The 19506-nt window shown below is 39.7% G+C and overlaps 4 protein-coding genes across 4 annotated transcripts; 1 reads left to right on the plus strand and 3 right to left on the minus strand.

Moving 5' to 3' along the window:
- Window positions 1-612: 612 nt before the first annotated feature.
- On the minus strand, window positions 613-5173 carry spout1 (SPOUT domain containing methyltransferase 1). Its single transcript, XM_085414246.1, has 12 exons — window positions 5062-5173; window positions 4931-4970; window positions 3885-3998; window positions 3648-3807; window positions 3462-3551; window positions 3325-3374; window positions 3050-3180; window positions 2870-2942; window positions 2677-2775; window positions 2459-2561; window positions 2161-2308; window positions 613-2047 (listed from the first exon to the last, which is right to left on the minus strand). The coding sequence occupies exons 1-12, from the start codon at window positions 5107-5109 to the stop codon at window positions 1964-1966; spliced, it is 1140 nt and encodes a 379-aa protein (XP_085270372.1). The 5' UTR covers window positions 5110-5173; the 3' UTR covers window positions 613-1963.
- Window positions 5174-6144: 971 nt separating this feature from the next.
- On the minus strand, window positions 6145-12154 carry kyat1 (kynurenine aminotransferase 1). Its single transcript, XM_085414247.1, has 13 exons — window positions 11886-12154; window positions 11749-11807; window positions 9867-10014; window positions 9588-9737; window positions 9370-9456; window positions 9118-9240; window positions 8832-8952; window positions 8673-8749; window positions 8501-8590; window positions 8140-8326; window positions 7977-8053; window positions 7373-7459; window positions 6145-7284 (listed from the first exon to the last, which is right to left on the minus strand). The coding sequence occupies exons 1-13, from the start codon at window positions 11955-11957 to the stop codon at window positions 7225-7227; spliced, it is 1338 nt and encodes a 445-aa protein (XP_085270373.1). The 5' UTR covers window positions 11958-12154; the 3' UTR covers window positions 6145-7224.
- A 513-nt stretch (window positions 12155-12667) lies between these two features.
- On the minus strand, window positions 12668-15698 carry surf6 (surfeit 6). The gene is made up of 4 exons (XM_085414249.1): window positions 15473-15698; window positions 13858-14061; window positions 13687-13769; window positions 12668-13535 (listed from the first exon to the last, which is right to left on the minus strand). The coding sequence occupies exons 1-4, from the start codon at window positions 15561-15563 to the stop codon at window positions 12846-12848; spliced, it is 1068 nt and encodes a 355-aa protein (XP_085270375.1). The 5' UTR covers window positions 15564-15698; the 3' UTR covers window positions 12668-12845.
- Window positions 15699-15713: 15 nt separating this feature from the next.
- Window positions 15714-18984, plus strand: surf1 (SURF1 cytochrome c oxidase assembly factor). Its single transcript, XM_085414250.1, has 9 exons — window positions 15714-15873; window positions 15992-16052; window positions 16423-16547; window positions 16658-16740; window positions 16922-17113; window positions 17213-17285; window positions 18415-18577; window positions 18717-18798; window positions 18893-18984. Exons 1-9 carry the CDS (start codon window positions 15811-15813, stop codon window positions 18951-18953), a joined length of 903 nt encoding a protein of 300 aa, XP_085270376.1. The 5' UTR covers window positions 15714-15810; the 3' UTR covers window positions 18954-18984.
- The last annotated feature ends 522 nt before the right edge of the window (window positions 18985-19506 follow it).

Genomic DNA, 19506 nt, shown 5'->3' on the forward strand with positions numbered 1-19506 from the left:
TGTGAATGATTTTTATCATCTTTCATTAGCTCTTTAAGAGACATAATAACACTTTTCATTTTGTTTACATGCCTTTTCCGATCTGTTTGGATGGTTTCAATTTTGTTTGCAAGAGCTTTCTCAGTGAGGGAAGTTATTCTTTTATCCTTTTCAGTTTTTCCAACAACAGATGCAGCCTGTGATCCACTCATTTTAAGCATTCAACATAAGCAGCATGCCAAAATCCAAAACAAAGGCAACAGCAATTCCTTCAAACTCAGTTGAACGCCTGCAGAGCCACAACTCACACACACCAAATCCAACAGCAAACGTAGCGGTGGGCGTGTCACAAAAACATCTTCGTATGGTCAGAATCCAAACTGCGTTCAAACAAACAATACGCAGCACAAAAACACAGTTTACATACCACCGTCGTCTTCTCCTTATCTGTCGGTCTAGCCGCTTTTACGGGTGTAGTGGCGGCGGTGTGTGGGCTCGCATCGGCGTTTATTCAGCGCTGATTGCGGGACGGTCCATTGCCGTCGCACTTTTTGCTGACAAATGTTGGCGACTTTCAAGCCTTTGAGTCGCCGAGCAGCTGAATAGGGGAATAATGTTGACGCGCCCGCTGTTTAAAACGTTAGTCAAAGTTCCAAGTTAAAACTCCTTTATTTGTTATCAAATCCTTAAAATCCGTAGAAAAACAGTGATCAAAAACATTCCAAGCTTGAGCGGTCAGCAAAAGTCGACTTCCCCCATCACCCACTCATTCACAAAATTTCCCTCGGGCCGTGAACAGGTGATATAGCAATCACTATTACAGACACCACGTGACCCAAAGCTACGCCTATCCATAACACTGTTCTTTTGGAGGCGATGGAGGTCCGTTATAGTCATTTGTACCTTGCTCAGGAGTACCTCAGGATAGCCGTTCAGTGGATTCGAACCTCCAACTTTCAATCATGGGGTGACCACTCTACCTACTGAACTAACCCTGCCCCCGGAATTGTGTCCACCCCCAGTGGACCCACTAATTGTGTGGCATTTAAACCTTTTTAACTCAATGTCACGCTACATGCAGCTTTAGTTCAATTCATCCACAGTATGCATCGCAGTCGTGGTATGGATACGTTTTTCGATCTTTGGCCTGGACCAGATAAAGTCAACTTTCAGTTTCATTCAGGTCCCATTTTTAAAACTGTTATAATAAACTTGTAAGTAGAAATATTTTACTACAGGAACATCACGCTCAGTTTACATTGTTGGGTGTATATAGCCTGCTTTGATATCAAGTATGTCGAACCAGCGAAAGATGTTTAAACAACATGTTTTAAAGACACATTTAATCCCATTTAATATTGAAATTTGTGCAAGTTTAAAAAGAAAATGTCATTTTCTTTACTACACAATAAAAACAAATTTTTCTGTAGTAAAAACCACAAATCTGTCAGCACATAAATGTGGTAAATTACAGAAATGGGCCTGCTAGTTCACTGCCTAAAAAAAATCTCCCCCAGTGGACCCACTGTAAATAAATACAAAATTCTATATAGAGAGGTTTTTCACTATGGTTTAATAACTATTGGTTGTCTGTTACTTAATTATTTAGGAGTAGTGTGAATTGCAATGTTGGAGGTCTATATCATTAGGAAACCCTTTAAAATCTATGAAAATACAGTTGAAAGTTCAAAATCTGTTAATAAACAGTTTGTTCCCATTTGTTTGTCCATGATGGTCTCTGCACTGTTTTTCATGAAATAGATTTGTACTGCTGACACAAAACACACCAGTTCATGCATCTGAATAGTATTTATGGTTCAATATGTGCAATTTCTTGAAGCAACGGGGATAATAAACATCAGACAACATTAGCAGATCTATTGCTGACTGCATTCAATGCAAAAATTGGGTGAAATATTCTTACAGAAGGCAATGCTAAATGCTCCAGATCTGGACATTAAAACATTTTTGTGTTATTGTATCCTCAACTCTCTAATGAAGCACTACTGCTGGAAACGGCAGCTGTGATCTTCGGCCGCAGGGCCGCCATGGAAATTAAGATGGCCTCCTGGTGACAGGAAGAAGGAAACAAATAAAAACACAGTCAAGCTGCAAAAGTGTTTATTATGGTTTATAATTTGAAAAATGCTTTTCAAACAAATTTTGAATAACTGGTCTCACCTCGGTACGAATGGTCCTGCTGCCCTGACCGGGGCAAGTGTTGAGGTAAAGGTCAAATAAAACACTGGGGTCAGTTACATCCAGCTTTTGGTCGGCATCTAAACTGGCCTCCAATCCCTGAAGACCTCCAAAAACGACCAAGAGATGTCTGCACAGTTAAAAAATAAATAAATAAAACAACCTCCGAGAGGATGTATTCAGAGACACTTGTTCTACCGCCCTAATGCTTACCAAATTTAACATATTCTGAATGTTAAGTTTGCACACTAACGGTTAAAGGCCGCTTCAAGCAACTTACTTGAATGGCGTCAGTGATGCCTGGTCCGCATTGCTGCCTCTTTCTGATGTACCAATAGTCAAATCATATCCTCCTTTAAAGGGGCTTTCAGTAAAAACTGCACCTGCAGGAACGGGAAATAGACAAGAGTGTGGATAAAGCAGTGGTTGGCAGTAGTCGTTGACACAGACTGCAAATGAATGCAAAGCACAATGTTGAGAGTTAAATGGGAAACCTACTGAGACAAGATGCCAGACGAACACTGTAGCCCCAATAATAACCACCTTCAGTCCTGGGCACGTGAGGAGCCACGACAACACCTTTATATGCTTTGCCTTCTGCAGACAGTTTCACAGATAGATGGACCCAAACTTAACTGATGTGCTAAAAAAAAATAAAAAAGAACCTTGAGATTCTGGTGAAGAAAAGTACCTGGATTTTGTGTCTTGCTGAGCCGTACTGTGACTCGTAGTCCAGGCTGCAGCTGCTTATCAATCTGAACTTCCTGTGGGACCAGGAAAGTGAACATCGTTCAGTTTATATTCTTAGATAATTACCAATAAATAAAGAGTACACTAACAACAGCTGTGCTCCCAGTGCAGAATAGCTCACCTTTCTCATTCCACAGTCGACAAACGACCCTTTATTGTGTTTGGTAGGCCTGTCGACCACGACGCCTTCCCTGTAGTCAGATTCCTCGTCTATCCTCATGTGGTGAGGACTGTCTAGAGGGTTAAGCAAACCTACCAGAGAGAGAGGGAGAAAAAGATTCCTGATTGATGATCATGAAAATCATGAAATATTTCACACCGTATTTAATTTCAGACTCATCACAAGAACAGCTGTTTATCAGGTTGTTGTTTTTCTTCCATTTGTTACTAAGTTACCTGCGTACTGTAAATCTTGATGCTTTGGGAAGAAGGCCTTGCGCAGATATCTGATGGAGAAGAAAAGCTGGACTATCAAAAGAGATAAAATGTACTGATCAAATCAATAATGGTGATCTGATTTTCTCCAAACTTACTGTGGACATTCTAGATACTGAAGTATTCTGGCAAGTTGAATGCAACCGTGTCCCCTCTTCCCAACACCGCTAAACTCGCCCTCCACACTCCTGTGAAACACAAACAAAAAGCAAACTCCTTTCCATTAGCTGTCATGTGGGTCAAGGCATATTTAATCTGCAAGTGGGCACTCTATGAAAACGTACTTGACATCTTCCCCTCGTTCATCAAACACTACGATCTCATCAACAGAGAAAACAACGCAGGCGCGGGCGATCTGTCCGGCCAGGTACGTGCGAAGTTCAGGAGACTGAGCATTATCCAGGATAGACCCCGGCAGAGCCAGACTCACCGTGTAAGCCCGACCTGAGAGAAAAACAGATTAGTAATTATAGCACTCATCACCTATTACATAGGAAAAATCAACAGTATAATGTTGTTACCTTTTTTGCTCTGGCTCAGTTCAGTTTCTGCTTTCTCAGCAGCCTCTTGCTGTTTCTGTTTTTCTAGTCGATTGATCAGCTTGGCCTCTTTCCTTTGCTTCTTAGCCTCCTTTACTGGTATTCAGGAAGAATCATTGACATTTACAAAAAAAAAAAGAGCTCATTTCTAAATAATCACTGTGAATACCTAAATCTTAATTATCTGGACAGAAGTACTGGGCCACCTATAGGTTACATTTACATGACCTACTTGGTCATGGAAGCTCCCAGCACAGTGCTTACGCTGATGTTAATGGTTTGAAACTTTACAGTTACTTGGTCAGTGGTGTTGTTTTACACAGTATGCACCTCAGCACCTGGTGACCCCACTCTGTAGCTTTAAAAGTGAGTTGCTGTGGTTCCTAAATGCTCCCACTTTGCAATAACACCACTCACAGCTGACCCTCTAGGAGGGAAGAGATCTAGGAAGTCTTTAAAACATCCTGTTCTTTCACAAATGTTTGCAAAAACGGGTTGGTTATTTACACTTTTGGCAATGGTGCTGAATAAATGGCCCAACAGTTTTGTCCATAATGTATATATAAATACAGAATATATGTTTCCACTATAATTGTATATTGTAAAACAAAGTATTTTGATTAATAGTTAAGACGAACATGCTACATTTTATATTGTGTTTTAATAAACTCCCTCTTCCGGTTTTCGACTGCTGAGCAGACTTACATTGTTATGTGCTTTTTTTTTTTATCAATAAAGAAATCTGCATTAAGCATGTTGTCAATACATGACAAACCTTAAAATGGATATGCACATTAATTCTCACAAAAATAAAGTTTTTTCTTTCTTTCTTTTTCTGTTTTAATGTCCAAAACAGCCGTATAGTATTGGCAGGGATGCAGCTAAAAAAATGCAGCAACCCCGGTTCGAATCCGGGTCACGGCATTGTGAAACAATGTCACGGCAGATGAGTTTCTTTTCGACTATGTAAGAAAAATATGTGGCTAAAAACCTGTTAGCTACATGCAGCTAGTTAGCTGTTTACTCACTTTCCGCTTTCCTTTTCTTCCAGTCCACCTTCTCGACTGGCTGCAAACACGAACAAAGGACAGAAAAGGGGTGTAAATAAAGACACGCATCAGTGGTTTTGTTTGTTTTAAGTGTCAAACAGTAACAATACCTGAGAAGACCCAAGATTGGGTCGCTTCACTGCAAAGCTAGAAGACATATTCAAGCGTCGATGTACCAACACGTGAACAGTCTTTACTTCCAGGTCATGTTCTGCGTTGCCCGCAAAGCACTTCCGGGAAGTTAACCACGTGACGATCCAGTTGTGCTTCTCATGCTACAGTCACTGCCTACAACCGCCTTAATTTTGACCTTATATAAATTATTATAAAACACCACTCTCTGTACAAATAATATATATTTAAAAAATATATAAAACATTTAAAATGATAAAATATTAGATCATTTCCCGTGGGGGTAAAAAAGTAAAAATTTACATCCATAAATTTGTAATTCTTAGCAACTAATGGTGTCTTAAATTTGACTGATTCTAGCTATTTAAATAAGCTGTTATTAAAACTGCTATTAAATATAAACTGGATCAAAAAGCATCTCAGAAATCTCATATCTTCATTTGGAGCTACATTATTCAGAAATTCCCAATTAACCTCTCCACTTTCCATAAACAAGTACTTTTCCCCCTTTATAAGTCAGCTGTTCAACAATGTTAGTTAATTTTGCAGGTACAGAGCGTTCCGAAACAGATACAACATACCGATAATCCCAGAGGAGATCCGTATTGATTTTGATGCCAAGTCATCTGGTTTGTCACTGTTTGTTGGAAACAACCATAGCTCAGATGCTATTTTCTTCATTTATACATGTGTGTAAACTTGCTTGTAATAAATAGAAGCCACGGTATTAAAAACACTTATTTCTGTAACGGCAAGGTTCAGCCCAAATTACTGTGGCATGTGCAAAGTCCAGCATGATGCCGTGTCTTTGAAGAAACAATTTAAGAATGTGTCTTTAGGCACAAAATCAGCATAAATACCAAAGGTAACACAGTGCATACAAACCTTATTGAAGATGACAAACACTTTACAGTGCAAAAACATGTATATTATAAAATTGTAAGTGCTTTATGCTGATATTAATATAAAGTTCAAAAATGGGTAGATAACTGGTTTTATGGCTTTACATTCAGGAGGCACCCTTAACCACAAAACAAGAAGTGAGACACTGATATCTTTGAAATACATTTTTAATGAACTGACAAATTAATAGCCGTGTCACAGTATGCCACCATTATTATTTTGAATTAATACTGCTCTATGTGCTACCCCTCCTGACATCATTATTATTAGTAGTAGTAGTAATAGTAGTGGTATTATCATCATCATCATCTGAAAGCACACATACAACTCTTTCTACCCTTATCTAGCACTTCTTGTTTCTTGTGCTAATGTCAGATTTTCACACCAAAGTCCTTTGATGTAAAATGAATAACAGCCTTTAAAATGATGGCAGTTACATCCAATCAATAGAAAAATCTACTCGCAGAAAACAGAATTCCCATTTTTAGTGCAACACTCATACGCCTCAATTCTTAATGCAAAAAATGAGACCTTCTATTAGTGAATGTATTTCATTGTATAAATCCTTACCAACAGTTGTTGGTTTAATTCCAGCCAGAGACAGAAAATGGATGGTTTTATTCATCCAGTATAAAGCACTGCCAAATGAAGCAAGTGGAAGTACCAGCTTTGGTGCCCACTTGTGGTGGGAGAGTGGCTGTTACAGAGTGAATGGGTGGCTCATGTTCCCAGTCTTCCTCAGCCAATGGCTCATGTGAGAACAATTAATATTAGCAATCATAAAGTGATCAGGAATATATTGACTCTTCTCATCACTGATGATTAAATTAGGCTGATTATTTGTGACTAATACATTAAGCCTGGTTCAGCAATACTCACATCCATCTAGAAATGACTACAAAATAAAAATTCTCTCTAAACAAATTCCTTTATCTGGCAGGAGTGCAACATAAGTGTTGATGAGGTTACTGAGCACAGAGCACTTATTTTACCAGTTTAATGGATGCTTTTATTCAGTGATTTCATTACTTCAAAGTAAGGGCAAATATCCCTGGAGCTGTGATGTAGAGGTATATTGTTAACTTAAAAATATTTACTGAAAAATACTTCCTCAGTGATTGCTCAAGTGCAAGTGGATGCTCTGTCCGTGCACCTTTAACTGGATCAGGTCAACACCTGAGTTTAAGCAGACTGGAAGAATCTGGGTGGACGGATAAAGCCTCACATCAGTGGTAAGTTTACTCTTTCTGACTCCACTTTCTCAAGATGGCCTCTGCAGCATCCAGCGTGGAGTCCTCCTGTGAGGAGAAAGCAGAGACAGAAAGACTGACAAACAGGAAGTTGTTTCTTGAGATGTACCACTTCAGTAAGAAAGGTCAGGTTTACCTTAACAAAACAGAATCGGATGTACTTGTCAAACTCCTTGCTGTGCTCTGGACTGTAGAACGCAGAGACGGGGATTGTTGCTAAACCCTGCAGATAGAAAAGGCAGGAAAAAACAACAAAGAAAACTCAAAATCTGTGGCAATGGATCAGATTTTGACCACTTAGCATCAATTGTCTCCAATCGATGCTGAAAGTTTGTCCTGTTCATCATCAGTTTCCTTACATGGGGGCATCTATCCCCAACAGTTTTCTAGAATTCGCCAAGCTCAGGGAGCATTCATCAAAAAGTATGCAACTCTTTATGTCTCTGTTACCCACCCTTCAGATATGTACCACGCACTTTAATCGCTGGTCTAAGCAGAAGGACTTGATTGGTTATGTCTCATTAATGTGGTGTAGGTTTACATTTGAGAGTTTGAATCTTCAGTACTGTTTTTCACCTTTCAGGATTTTTTTTTTTTTACCTCGATCTTCGCTCCATCTTCTCTATCCACCCTCCACCCTTGATCATCTTAAGGATGACCTTACAACATGTGCCCAGATCAATCATTTTATATCCCCACATTTACTCCAAACAAACGTCAATAAAACCTTACATTTTTACCTTTTCTTTAATGAGCCATTTAACAAATCTGAAGTCATACAATTCATCCTTTGTGCTCAGGTCATTCAGGTCCACCTCTGTTTGAGGAAAAAAGACAAAAAGGTAAATACTGATTTCAGATGATGAAAGATGTATAAAACAAAGATGACTGTTCATCACTCACTGACTGAGGAGATGTCTGTGACCATGAAGTAGCCTCCCTCTGGCATGATAGGCTGCAGCCCCACGCTCTCCAGACACGAGGCCAGCTTCTTTCTTTTGTGGTGCAGCATCGTGGGAAGCTGCTGGAAGTAGCTCTCAGGAGTCCCAAACAGCTCATATTCCCGTTCAAATCCATGAGCGACTGCCTCCTGGTGGTAAGGAAGAAGGATGAAGAGAGTTTTAAAATTTAACCTGATCAAGCAATTCTGATTAGATAAAGCACAAGAAGAAAGAAACAAAACAAAATTGATCTGCTCAAATAGCTATAATTTCACAGCCCTACTAAAGTATTACTAATATTAATTTAGAAAGTATGCATTTACTTGAGCGGCTGTTGCGCAGTGATAAACAGAGTTCTGATGGATGGTTTTCATGTATTTGATGATATTTCCAGAGCCGATGGCCCAGCCAACCTGAAAAATATGAGTAAAAAAACAAATCAGATCACACTAACAACGTGTTGCAAAGACAATGACCCTACAGACTGTGTGTTACCTTCCAGCCAGTAGCACTAAATGTCTTTCCGGCACTGCCGACAGTTACAGTTCTTTCCCACATGCCAGGAAGGCTGGCTGCCAAAGAATAGGAAAAACAAACATTAGATGACACGTCGGCACTGTCGCTAGCTAGTTTGTGTGTAATCTGCTATCCCACCTATCTTTATGTGCTTGGCTCCATCATACGTGAGCCATTCATACACCTCGTCACTGAAGCACAGCAGATTGTGCTTAATACACAGATCGGCAATCATTTGGAGCTCTTCTATCTTGTAAACCTGTAACACACACGGATGCATGTTTGTATCCGAGAGTAAAGTCGATATATTAAATGAAAACATAGAAAATGGCAAGAAAATAAAATCCCATTAGTTGAAAATTCCACAACCCAAATCAGACTTATGTGCACGGTAACGGCCTCGTGAGGGCATAATTAATCTTACCTTGCCTAATGGGTTGTTGGGAGTGTTGATAACAATGGCTTTAGTGCGAGGAGTAATTTTACTGGCCAGCTCGTCAGCAGAAAGAACCCAGTCTCCACTTGATAGGATAGCACTGCCCTCTCTCTGTTGCAAATGGGAAAACACAAAAGAGAAGAAATATGTACAGGATCCATACATTGAGGATCCTAAATTGAAAAGAAAATGTGAAATTATCAGTTTCTATTCTATTTTTTAGAAACATGAACCACTCACTGGTCTCAGAGGAACATAAACTGCCTTTCCTCCAGCCATCACCACCATGGGCTGGTAGCAGTCAAAGAACGGTTCGATAATGATGACCTGAAACGTAAATTACTTTTTTAAGAGAGAGAAAAAACCCAACTCTCAGTTCTTTATATTTTCACTTGAACGTTGATCACTAGTTTCTTGTTTTTTGACAGCACTACTTATCACTTTGTTGATTTCTGTACCTCATCCCCTTCATCAATCAGACCCTGGAAAGCGCAGAAGAGGGCCTGATAAGCACCAACGGTCACCAGGACATCTTCGAGAGGGTCGATGTCCTGTACAACAATCCTACTAAAGAATTTAGCCAAACTTTTAACAAGAGGGGGGTGACCCTGAGGAAAGAATATAATAAAAAAGCCATTCATTATTTGCTCTGCAACTATTTCAATTTCATCTGTCCTTTTAATCCCTCAGAAAAATGACTGAAATTGGGTCCCCCTTTGGGATGCCTTTGTGCTTACAAAAGCTCGGGTGTACTGGTGCATTTGAGGTCCTCCGTTGATGGCCTTGCAGAAGGCCTCCTGGATAAACTGCGGAGGGGAGAAGTCGGGAAATCCCTGGCCGAGGTTCACTGCTTTGTAATCTGCTGCGAGCTGTGTGAACTCAACCCTGTGGGCGTGAGGTGAGTGAGACAAAGCAATGATGTTACGAGATGTGTCAGTAAGAATGAAACAATCAGAGGGTTTGTTCCATTTCAATTCATCTCAGTTAAGAAGATTGTTGATTTCAAGCATCCATCATTCTATTTTAGCTTGAGTTACACTTCTGAGAATCTATATTTTAGAGTGGTAGCATCTTTACCCTAAAATATTTGAAGGACCAAGTTTAATTAGTTTTCTAGACTTGTGAATCAAAAAATGACTCCTTAAAAATGACAGGGATCTGACATTTTTTTTAATAAGTCCTATTAAAACGTGTATCATACATAAGTATTTAATGCACATTCTTTTTGTGATAGTTGCCATTATATTCTGCAGAAATCTGCTTGGCTTGTGACAGACACATTTGCACTTGACCCACGATGACAGACTTGGGTAAAAGTTAAACACTAAACTATGAAAGTGTTCAATGCTGACCTTTGTAAACAAGACGCAATCAAAATGTGGAAGTGTCTCAGTATTTGAGACGGAGTCCAAGGGTTAAAAATGCAGTGCAGTCCTTCATGAAGTCACACATCTGATCACTCGGGGCCCATCTGAGCAAACTGTAATTTACTAGCTCAACCATTAAGCCTAGGGCTGGGGACAACTACATTTATCCAAGGGCCAGAATTTTTCTCAGGAGACACTGTGAGTAGCTCTCATAAAATAAAATAAAAATAGTATCATAGGTAATATATTATTTAATTATGCTAATTATCTATTTCTAAATTTACGTTATTCCTTATCCCTTGTCACTGTTAATACTTGCATTACTTGAACTGGAGCAAGCCACTAAAGGGCGATTGTGATACACTATTTTAGGTTTCATATTTGTGAAGCTTTCAAGATAATCATCGCCTACACATGCAATGTACTTGTACATTGTGGAGTCTGGGAATCTGCAATTTGTGTTTGCATCTTTTCACTGAATTTGTTTACCCGCTCTTTAATTGTTTGTCGTTTTAGCTGTGTTTGGTGGTCATAGAAATGGTTTTATAGCTTGGTGACATAAAACGTGCACATGAAACACTACAAGAAATGTTAAATGAGAGATACTACTTATTAGGCTATTCCTGTATTCAGTCATATTCTAGGGGCTGGGTGAACAGCTCTGGTGGGCTAAATGTGGCAATATTTCAATAATTAAAAATATGCAAAACCTTAATTAAATAAAACACCTGACTTTTTCTGCTGTCTATAATGACATATATGGATTCCACTATGAAGCACATTTTTATTAGTTTGTGACACTTAAAAAAAAAGAAAAAAAAAGAAAGTGGCTCAGCTCCAAACTGTGCGACCTTGCTCTCAACCAATCAGATGTAGGTGATACACCCGATTGGTGGAGGTAGGAGGCAGGTCATAAGCAACAAACTGGTAGAGTTTTATTTTTATTTTTCTTCTTTTTTCAGTTAAACAATTTGTTTAGGAGAAGGCAGAAAGCAGGTCAGCTTAATTCAGTTCAGTGAAATATGCTGACAAAAACATTTCTCTTTCTGTTTCTGTTCTTCTTCTTCTTTTAACCATAAATCGCCCAATGAGCAGGTACCTGAATGCAACTTTAAACGTGCTCAGCAACTGCAGACTCTGTTGTGAAATATTACTTTGCTGTTATAGTTAAAATATTACACATATGATACTTTACCTTTGGTTGAGTAATCATCCCCCCAAAAAACACGGACATTTCAGTGTATTTACTCACCAGACATTCTTATCCACCCCGTCTGTCCTGCGTGCGTGAAGTCGCCTGGACATTATGACCTGAAGCAACAAAACAAGCTTTAAAATACGCGGTCATGCTGGAGACCTCTGTCTTCAGTTTAACGGAGCTGTGCCTACCTTATGATTGTTTTTAACTGAACTCTGCCGAAGTAGGACCAAACTTGCTGCAATGTTCCTGATTATTCCCATTAATAAATGATCACAGCCTCACAGGAGCAGACGACATTTAATGTTGTCACTGAGTCCCTGCAGAAGGAAAAAAATATCTGTAGACGTTTCTGTTCACCTGAAAGTCCAGGGTTGCTGTTGTTTGGGACCAGTGCGAGTTGATAACGAAGGTCCCAGCAACTCCCCTTCAGCCTCCTTGTGTTTTGATATCTACTTCCTGTGTGGGCGTGGCGAGATATTACAATTAGAAACGTCACGGACAACAGACAAACACGGGCCCAAAACTCAAGCCGCGGTTCAGCTCTGTTGACGTATATGTCATCAACTAACCATATGCTAGTTTTTATTTTTTTAAATACTGTTTTAAAAAGTAGCCGTGAATTTAGGAGAAATATTCCTGAACGTTTCATTTCCTGCAGTTGCTTTTTTTTTTTTTTTTCCCCGGAGAGGACTCAGGTAATCCTCCAGCAGCCTCAGGACTGACTTTTATCACTGCCAGTGACAAAGTAGTCCGAAAAAAAGTTAAACCACAGTCATTAATCTTTTTATAGTTCAAATTAAAAAAATTACATCGATAAAATTAAAAAATATATTTAATGAGTTGGCGCTCATTGGCGTTTGGCCTGAGAGAAAACCAGGCTTACTTGGCTGTATTTGTGCTATGCAAATGTTTTGCTAACCAGCGTCTTTTTGGTCAACAGGCACACACACAAACACACACACAGAGCCTGTTAATTTGAATTATATTCATTATCATGTTCATAATACCATTTTATTGACCATGAAACAAGGTATTTCTCCTGGGCATTAGGGTCAGGCAATATCTGCACAAGGAGAACATTTATTATCATGTGAATATCACAGTGCCATACAGAAACTGAAACAAGATGCAAGTTGTCTTTCCTTCGACTAAACTGTGGCTTTTTTCAAGTCCTCAGGCAGCACCCGGCCCTTCTTCCGCGCCCTGTCCTTCTTCTTCTCTGCCCTGACTTGCTTGCGTTTCTGCAGGTTCTTTTGCCTCTTGTCCTGCCGCTGCTGCATCTTTTCTAGGACGTGCTCGCTCCGCTGCTCCCATTTCTTCTTTTTCTGAGTGCGCCTCTTCTCCTTCTTCTTCAGCGACTCGCGCAGCATCTCCTCGTTGTCCTTGATTTTGATGCCCTCTGCCTTGTAGAGCATGTTGGTCCACATGATCTTCTTTTCCATCTCGCAGGCCTTCTCCTCGTCTTTCTCTCTCAGCTGTTCCAGCTTGGCTTTGCGAGCCTCCACGCGGCTGAGCAGCTGCTTGTAGTTCTTCCCCGTCAGAGGAGTTATCTGGCCTTTTATCCCCTGTTTCTTGATCTTCTTTTTTTGTTTCTTGTCTATATAACCCTCGTCCACCGTCTCAACCTTGTTGAAGACCAGAGCAGTCTCATTTCTTTTGCTCGAGGCAGGGACGTGCTCCTCTTCCTGTTTTACCTCTAACGGCTGTTCTTTCCCACTTTTTTCAGCCAGTTTCTTCATCAGAAATTCTTTTCTTTTCCTCTTCTTGCGCTCCCGCTCCAGCTTTCGCTTTGCTCGCTTCGCCTGGACAGCTTCTGATAATGCATCCTTTGGAGTTCCCTGATAAAAGACAGGTTAACATGGTTAAGCTTCAACAATAATTCTAGGGCACCCAGCGGTGACATCACTTCCTGTTTTAGATGATCCTCAGTACCCCTCCCCCCCTACAGTCTCTGTCTTTCATACTGTGCCATCTCTGAAAACTGCATACCTGTCCTCTGGACTCTTCAATCTTTTCATGGAGCCTTTTGCGTAATACATCGACTGTAGTGAAGCTGGAGTCTACACTTCCTCCTTAAAGAAAAAGAAAATAAGCATTAAATGAGACCCAGTTATATAAAGAGAAAAACCTCCACACAGGACCAGCGTAGGCTTGGTATACCTTGATGCTTCTGGTGTGCAGCTCCATTTGCGGCCTCAGTGTTGGACCCGTTTGGTTTCACGGCAGCTTTGATTTTCTGTGCTGCTGGAGAGGGTGAAGGCTTCTGTTGGGGTTTGGGAGTCTTGCCATCTGTGGCCTCATCTTTCTTTTTGCATTTTTTCTTCTTCTTTGGAGGACCAGTGTCACTTTTAGCTTTGAAATGAACTGTACACACACAAACACAATGCACATATTGACGATTGCATGTATATAATGTGTCACTGCAGTTCTACAACATTGCTATTACAGTTACTAGCCTAGGGCCTGCAACATGTTCAGATAACGTCAGCTAACTGGAGAAAAGAGGATTTGAAATTTTCTGTTGGTAAACTCATGATCAGCTTGTTTCCTCATTTTTCATGAGAAAAAAAAACCCAGTCACAGCTGATTTGGTGGGTGACTCTTCTCTTATAAAAGCAATCCTATTAGCAGTAAAACACCTGCCAGTCAGTTTATCTCATGACTTCTTAATATGAAAAAAACCTGTCCTGGCATAATGTGATCAAAGGATGTATGTCTACAAGTTATGAGCTCTTTGGTTTAAAAGTAGTCCACCTGGAGGTCTAGTGTGCACATACTTGTACAATGAGACATTTTTAAGCCATTTTGCCATATTGTCACTTTTATTGCATAGATTTTTCTCTATAATTTTAAATCTGAGTCCTAGACAACAACCATGCATTAGCCCCAGCTGATGGACTTGAAGAGGACATTAAAGAAGTGTAATGGGAACTACTGTTGAATCTCAGTTGTCTGCGTCTGCAATGGAATATAACCAAGTCTTTAAGTTGGGTGCACAGCCTGTCAGAGCATCTCAAGGGAGGAAACACAACACTAGGTTGTAGACTTAAGAAATCTACTGCTTAGGAAGACTGCAGAAGTATTTAAGACTTTATTTATATTTTAAATTAAGTTTATGTGTCTATTTACTTTGAACATTTAAAAGGGGGATTTGTGTAAAACTTCTGTGGCACCTAAATAGTTACTGCATTACTTTTGTTAAAGCCCTTGAATAAAAGTTGAGCCTCTGCACTTGCCTGATTGATTTAAAGTCAACAGTGTACAGAGGAAAAACTACAAAAACAACAAAAAAGTAGCATTGTCCAAAAACCTATGGAGCCAACTTTAAAAGACATAAAAAGGTCATTTACAATATTAGTTCCCACCGAGTTATAAATTAATCTTGTTATCTACAACTTCCCACATAAATGAAATCAGTGAAAAGGAGAAAATTGATACCTTTAGAAATTTAGATAAATAAATGACAAAAAACTCATTTTTTAAATCAGTTTTGGGGACAAAAAAAGTATTTTAAGAGAAATAGCAGATTATTTTTCTGACATGCTATCAGTTTGGTAACTTTAATGAACAAGGGGCGCATAAAGCCATCAGATTAAACACTGTAGCGCCTCCTGTGGTACAAAGTAGGTAAAACGTGAAACCGTGGCACAAGGTTTGATGACACTTGCTGAGTTTTACGTAGTTTTTCCACAATAAATAACACCTAAATGTTAAAGTCTGCACTACAGCTTCAATTTTACCATGTAAACAAACCCAAGCATTTAGCTAACATTACCGAACGGTCTCTTCCTGGACTCCTGGTCTCGTTGAGAAAACACTTTACTTGCAAGTTTCTGAATGTACGAATCCTTTGAGGCGAGATCCATGTCGACAAGTGAAACGGGCTCCCACCTTTAATCCGGATAAAACACACACACGATATTTACCGATAAAAACATCAACACGTTCATATACGCACGTGTGTAAAAATTTAAAGGGGCGGGGCGTCCCCAATCCGGAAGTAGTAACACCAGAAGTGGTCCCCCTCCAAGCAGAAACTTGTCAGTTATGTAGTTGTAATGTAGCCGGTTGTCTCGTCCATTTTCATCCATTTCCACGTTGTTTTGATTCAGAATGGTCTCTCTGACATCTCTGCTGACTTACTCCCGGAGGCTGCTGCCGACACTAAAAACACAGGTGCGTTAGTTTTCGCAGTTTTTCGTCTCAAACAAAAAAAAAAACGTCAAAGTCATTTTCATCGCCGAGTGAACGACTTGCAAAAATGCTGAGTTTATTTTATACATTTGTATTTCAGAATCGTGCATTTTACACCAAGAGGTCTTTCTTCTTGCCAGGAGCCTTCAAACGTGTAGACGGTACAAACTAAACTTGTCAACAATTACACCACCTTTAGATAATTAGCGAATAAAGTCACTGTTACATATTTTTTCCACTTAAAAAAAAGACTAGAAAATAAATCTGTTTTGTATCTGTTATATGGTATTTTGTCTTTAATGGTGAAATTAGGTAAAAAAGTAATTACTACGTAATAATATAAGAAAATCAACAAAACCTGTTCGGTTTACATTAATGTCTGTCTCCATGGCTGCTGAAATAATCTTTGTGTATAATTTTTTTGGGTAGCATATATACGTTATTCCATTATATTATTTGTAACTGTTATGTCAATATGCTGTTCGATTCTCCAAGGAATCCACCTTTCACTATTATTCTTTACATATCCAGGCAGGTTCCTTGGCTTTGGACGACAGTCCAGCTCCACAGCAGCCACAGCTGCAGAGAAAGACTCTTTTCTTAAATGGTTCCTGCTGCTCATCCCTGCCACCACCTTTGGCCTCGGCACATGGCAGGTACCACTTATTTGTTGATTGTTATTGCTTTTTTAAATACACACAATGCAGTTACGTCTTTCTGGTTGTTGTTGGGTGTACTCCAGTGTCTTCATTGCCTTCATCTGTAGGTGAAAAGGCGTCAGTGGAAATTGAAGCTGATTGATGACCTGACCCGACTCACTACGGCAGAACCCATTCCTCTTCCTCTTGAGTAAGTGGCAGAGAGTGGCTAGGTCCTGTATCTATGACAGAAAATATGAAAAAGTATAACAGGTGCTCTTTAACACTTCATGTAATATCTTAATGTGCAGAAGTTGAATAAGCTGCGTTTTTTACATATGTGAATCATTAAGGCACAGATTTACATACCATTTTCCCGCCTTGCATTCTAGTCCTTATGAGGTTAATAACCTCGAGTACAGAAGAGTCAAGGTACGTGGATGTTACGATCACTCCCAAGAGCTATACATTATGCCCCGCTCACCAGTCGACCCAGAGAGAGAGGCCAGAGAAGCAGGAAGGCTCTCTTCAAGTGCAGAGACCGGCGCTAATGTCATCACCCCATTCCACTGTACCGACCTCGGGTAAGGAGCCAGATAAAACATCTCACCATAGCAATATCTGTACATTGATTGATACATCGCTGCTCTCAACACTGATTTATACCGTCTGTGTCACTGAAGCATCACAATCCTGGTGAACAGAGGATTCGTGCCAAGGCAGAAAATAAGACCAGAGACCAGGATGAAGGGACAGGTGAGGGGAAGACATCAGATGCTGGGTAAACACAGAGGTTTTACACCAGGCTGGAGTGTTAAGTCTTTGAGATTTGTTAATTGCACAAAGACTAACTTATTCTTCAAGACTAATAAGACTAACTTATAAGTCTAATAGGTTTGTCACAAGCTATGTTAGAACTAAGACTACAGTTCAGTTCTTAGGTTTTACATACCACGACATAATAAAAAGTCATCTTGTTGACAGCAAGTCTTAACGGCTAAATACAACTTCAGATGAACAACAACATGACACATCACACCATGTAATTATTTACTGAACAAAAACTAAGCCAAAATGCAGAAGCAGCATGTGTAAAAATGATCTACACCCTGATAAATAAGTGCACTTGATTCATTGATCATAAGCAAGTATGAGCACCTCAGTAAAAGTAGAGGTTTTGGTAGTTCGCTGGTCTGGAGCATTTATGTGTGTGTTAACAGAATACCAAAGAGATAACAGCAATGATCCCTTGCCTATCTGGGAAGGGTTAAAGGACCATTTCCAAACAATTTGAAATCCATCATTGTACGTTGAGAAAGATTATTTACAAATGGAAAACACTGAAGAGTTTCCAGTCTTCCCAGGAGTGGAAGTCCTGGCAAAACACCTCAAGGCCAGACTGTGCAATGCTTAGAGAAATTGCAAAAAACCCAGTAGCTACATGCCAGACTTTGCAGGCCCCAGTTAGCGTGTTAATGTTAAACATGTTAAACAGCACAAAGAAAAATAATGAACAAGTATGGCTTACTTTGTTCACAGATAACCTATTTTGGAGCACAAGTTACTATGTTGATCCACCTTGGTAAGAAGCGAACCATCCCTGAAGTTACCTGGTCAAGACAAATCCCACGTCCTGGTATAGGCCTGGGGTGTTTCCAGTTTTGAAAACCTCTTTATGCACTGAGAATTCATCTTCAATTAGGCCCCAACTCCCTTTAGTAATTGAATAGTTTAAATATGCCTGTGAAAGTGCCTCGAAGACCCATTTATTGTCATGTTACTCCTACAGAACTGACTTACACCGCTTGACTGTTCGCTAAACTACTAACACCACCTTTGTGTTGTTGTAAACACTTGGAATCACTGAAATGCTGCCTTTATGCAGGTGGAGGATGAGGTGGAGTTGGTGGGAGTGGTCAGACTGACAGAGAATCGTAAACCCTTTGTACCAAACAATGACGTGGAGAGAAACCGCTGGCATTACCGTGACCTGGAAGCGATGGCACAAGTCACTGGAGCCGCACCCATCTTCATTGATGCCGACTTTGGTATGTTTAGTGCTCTTTGACGCAGTGACTTTACATTAAGATTAAACCTCTGCAATCCTCCATGTATGCTGTTTATCTCACTCACATCAACAGAAACACTTCAATTTGAAAGTAATTAAAAGTTTTGTGTCTCACGCAGGTAGCACTATTCCTGGTGGGCCAATAGGTGGACAGACCAGGGTCACACTGAGGAATGAACACATGCAGTACATAATAACATGGTGAGTGTTTTGTTTTGGACTGCTGTACATCTGTTACACTCATGTGTCAAGGTGCATTTGATTGATAAAATGCAGAATTACTTTTTTCTTCTAGGTATGGTTTGTGTGCAGCTACTTCCTACATGTGGTATGCAAAGTTCATCAAGAGGATTTAAAGCAATAAAATTATTTTACTTGGTACTTGAATGATGGGTTTGTGCTTAACTTGTAGCTCCAGCCTGGTACATATATTATGTAAATAGCTTCATGTGTAAATAAAGTACTCAAGATCGGGGATTCTGTCATTTACCTTGTTGTATGTACTATGTGCCAATAATAACCGTTGGGGAAAAAAAAAAAAAAAAGCGCCTCGTGTCCTGTAAATTATGTGGTTTTGACAAAGCATCTTATGTTAAATTTAAGCCAGTTTTTCTGTTTTTGTTTTTTTTAAACAGGTTAACTTTACTGCTGGATGATACTAAATATAAGTAATTTCAGTGCGATCAGATTCAGTAACTCCAGTTACAGAAACTTAGACCATCAATACGTCTTCACTTACAGGAATTGAAAGGCAGAGTTCATGATATTTTTCACCTTTCAAGTTGTGGTTTCTCAGTTATTAAAGAAAAAAAACTATCCCGATTTCAAGCAATTTGTCAGATAATGCCCAAGATTATCATCTTGATTTAAACTGTGACACTTCAGGATTCGGCATGGGAAACCTAAAAA

Source organism: Rhamphochromis longiceps, linkage group LG7, assembly GCF_057381845.1.
Source record: "Rhamphochromis longiceps isolate RC_006_pf linkage group LG7, R_longiceps_female_GT1.1, whole genome shotgun sequence".
Classification (NCBI taxonomy): Eukaryota; Metazoa; Chordata; class Actinopteri; order Cichliformes; family Cichlidae; genus Rhamphochromis; species Rhamphochromis longiceps.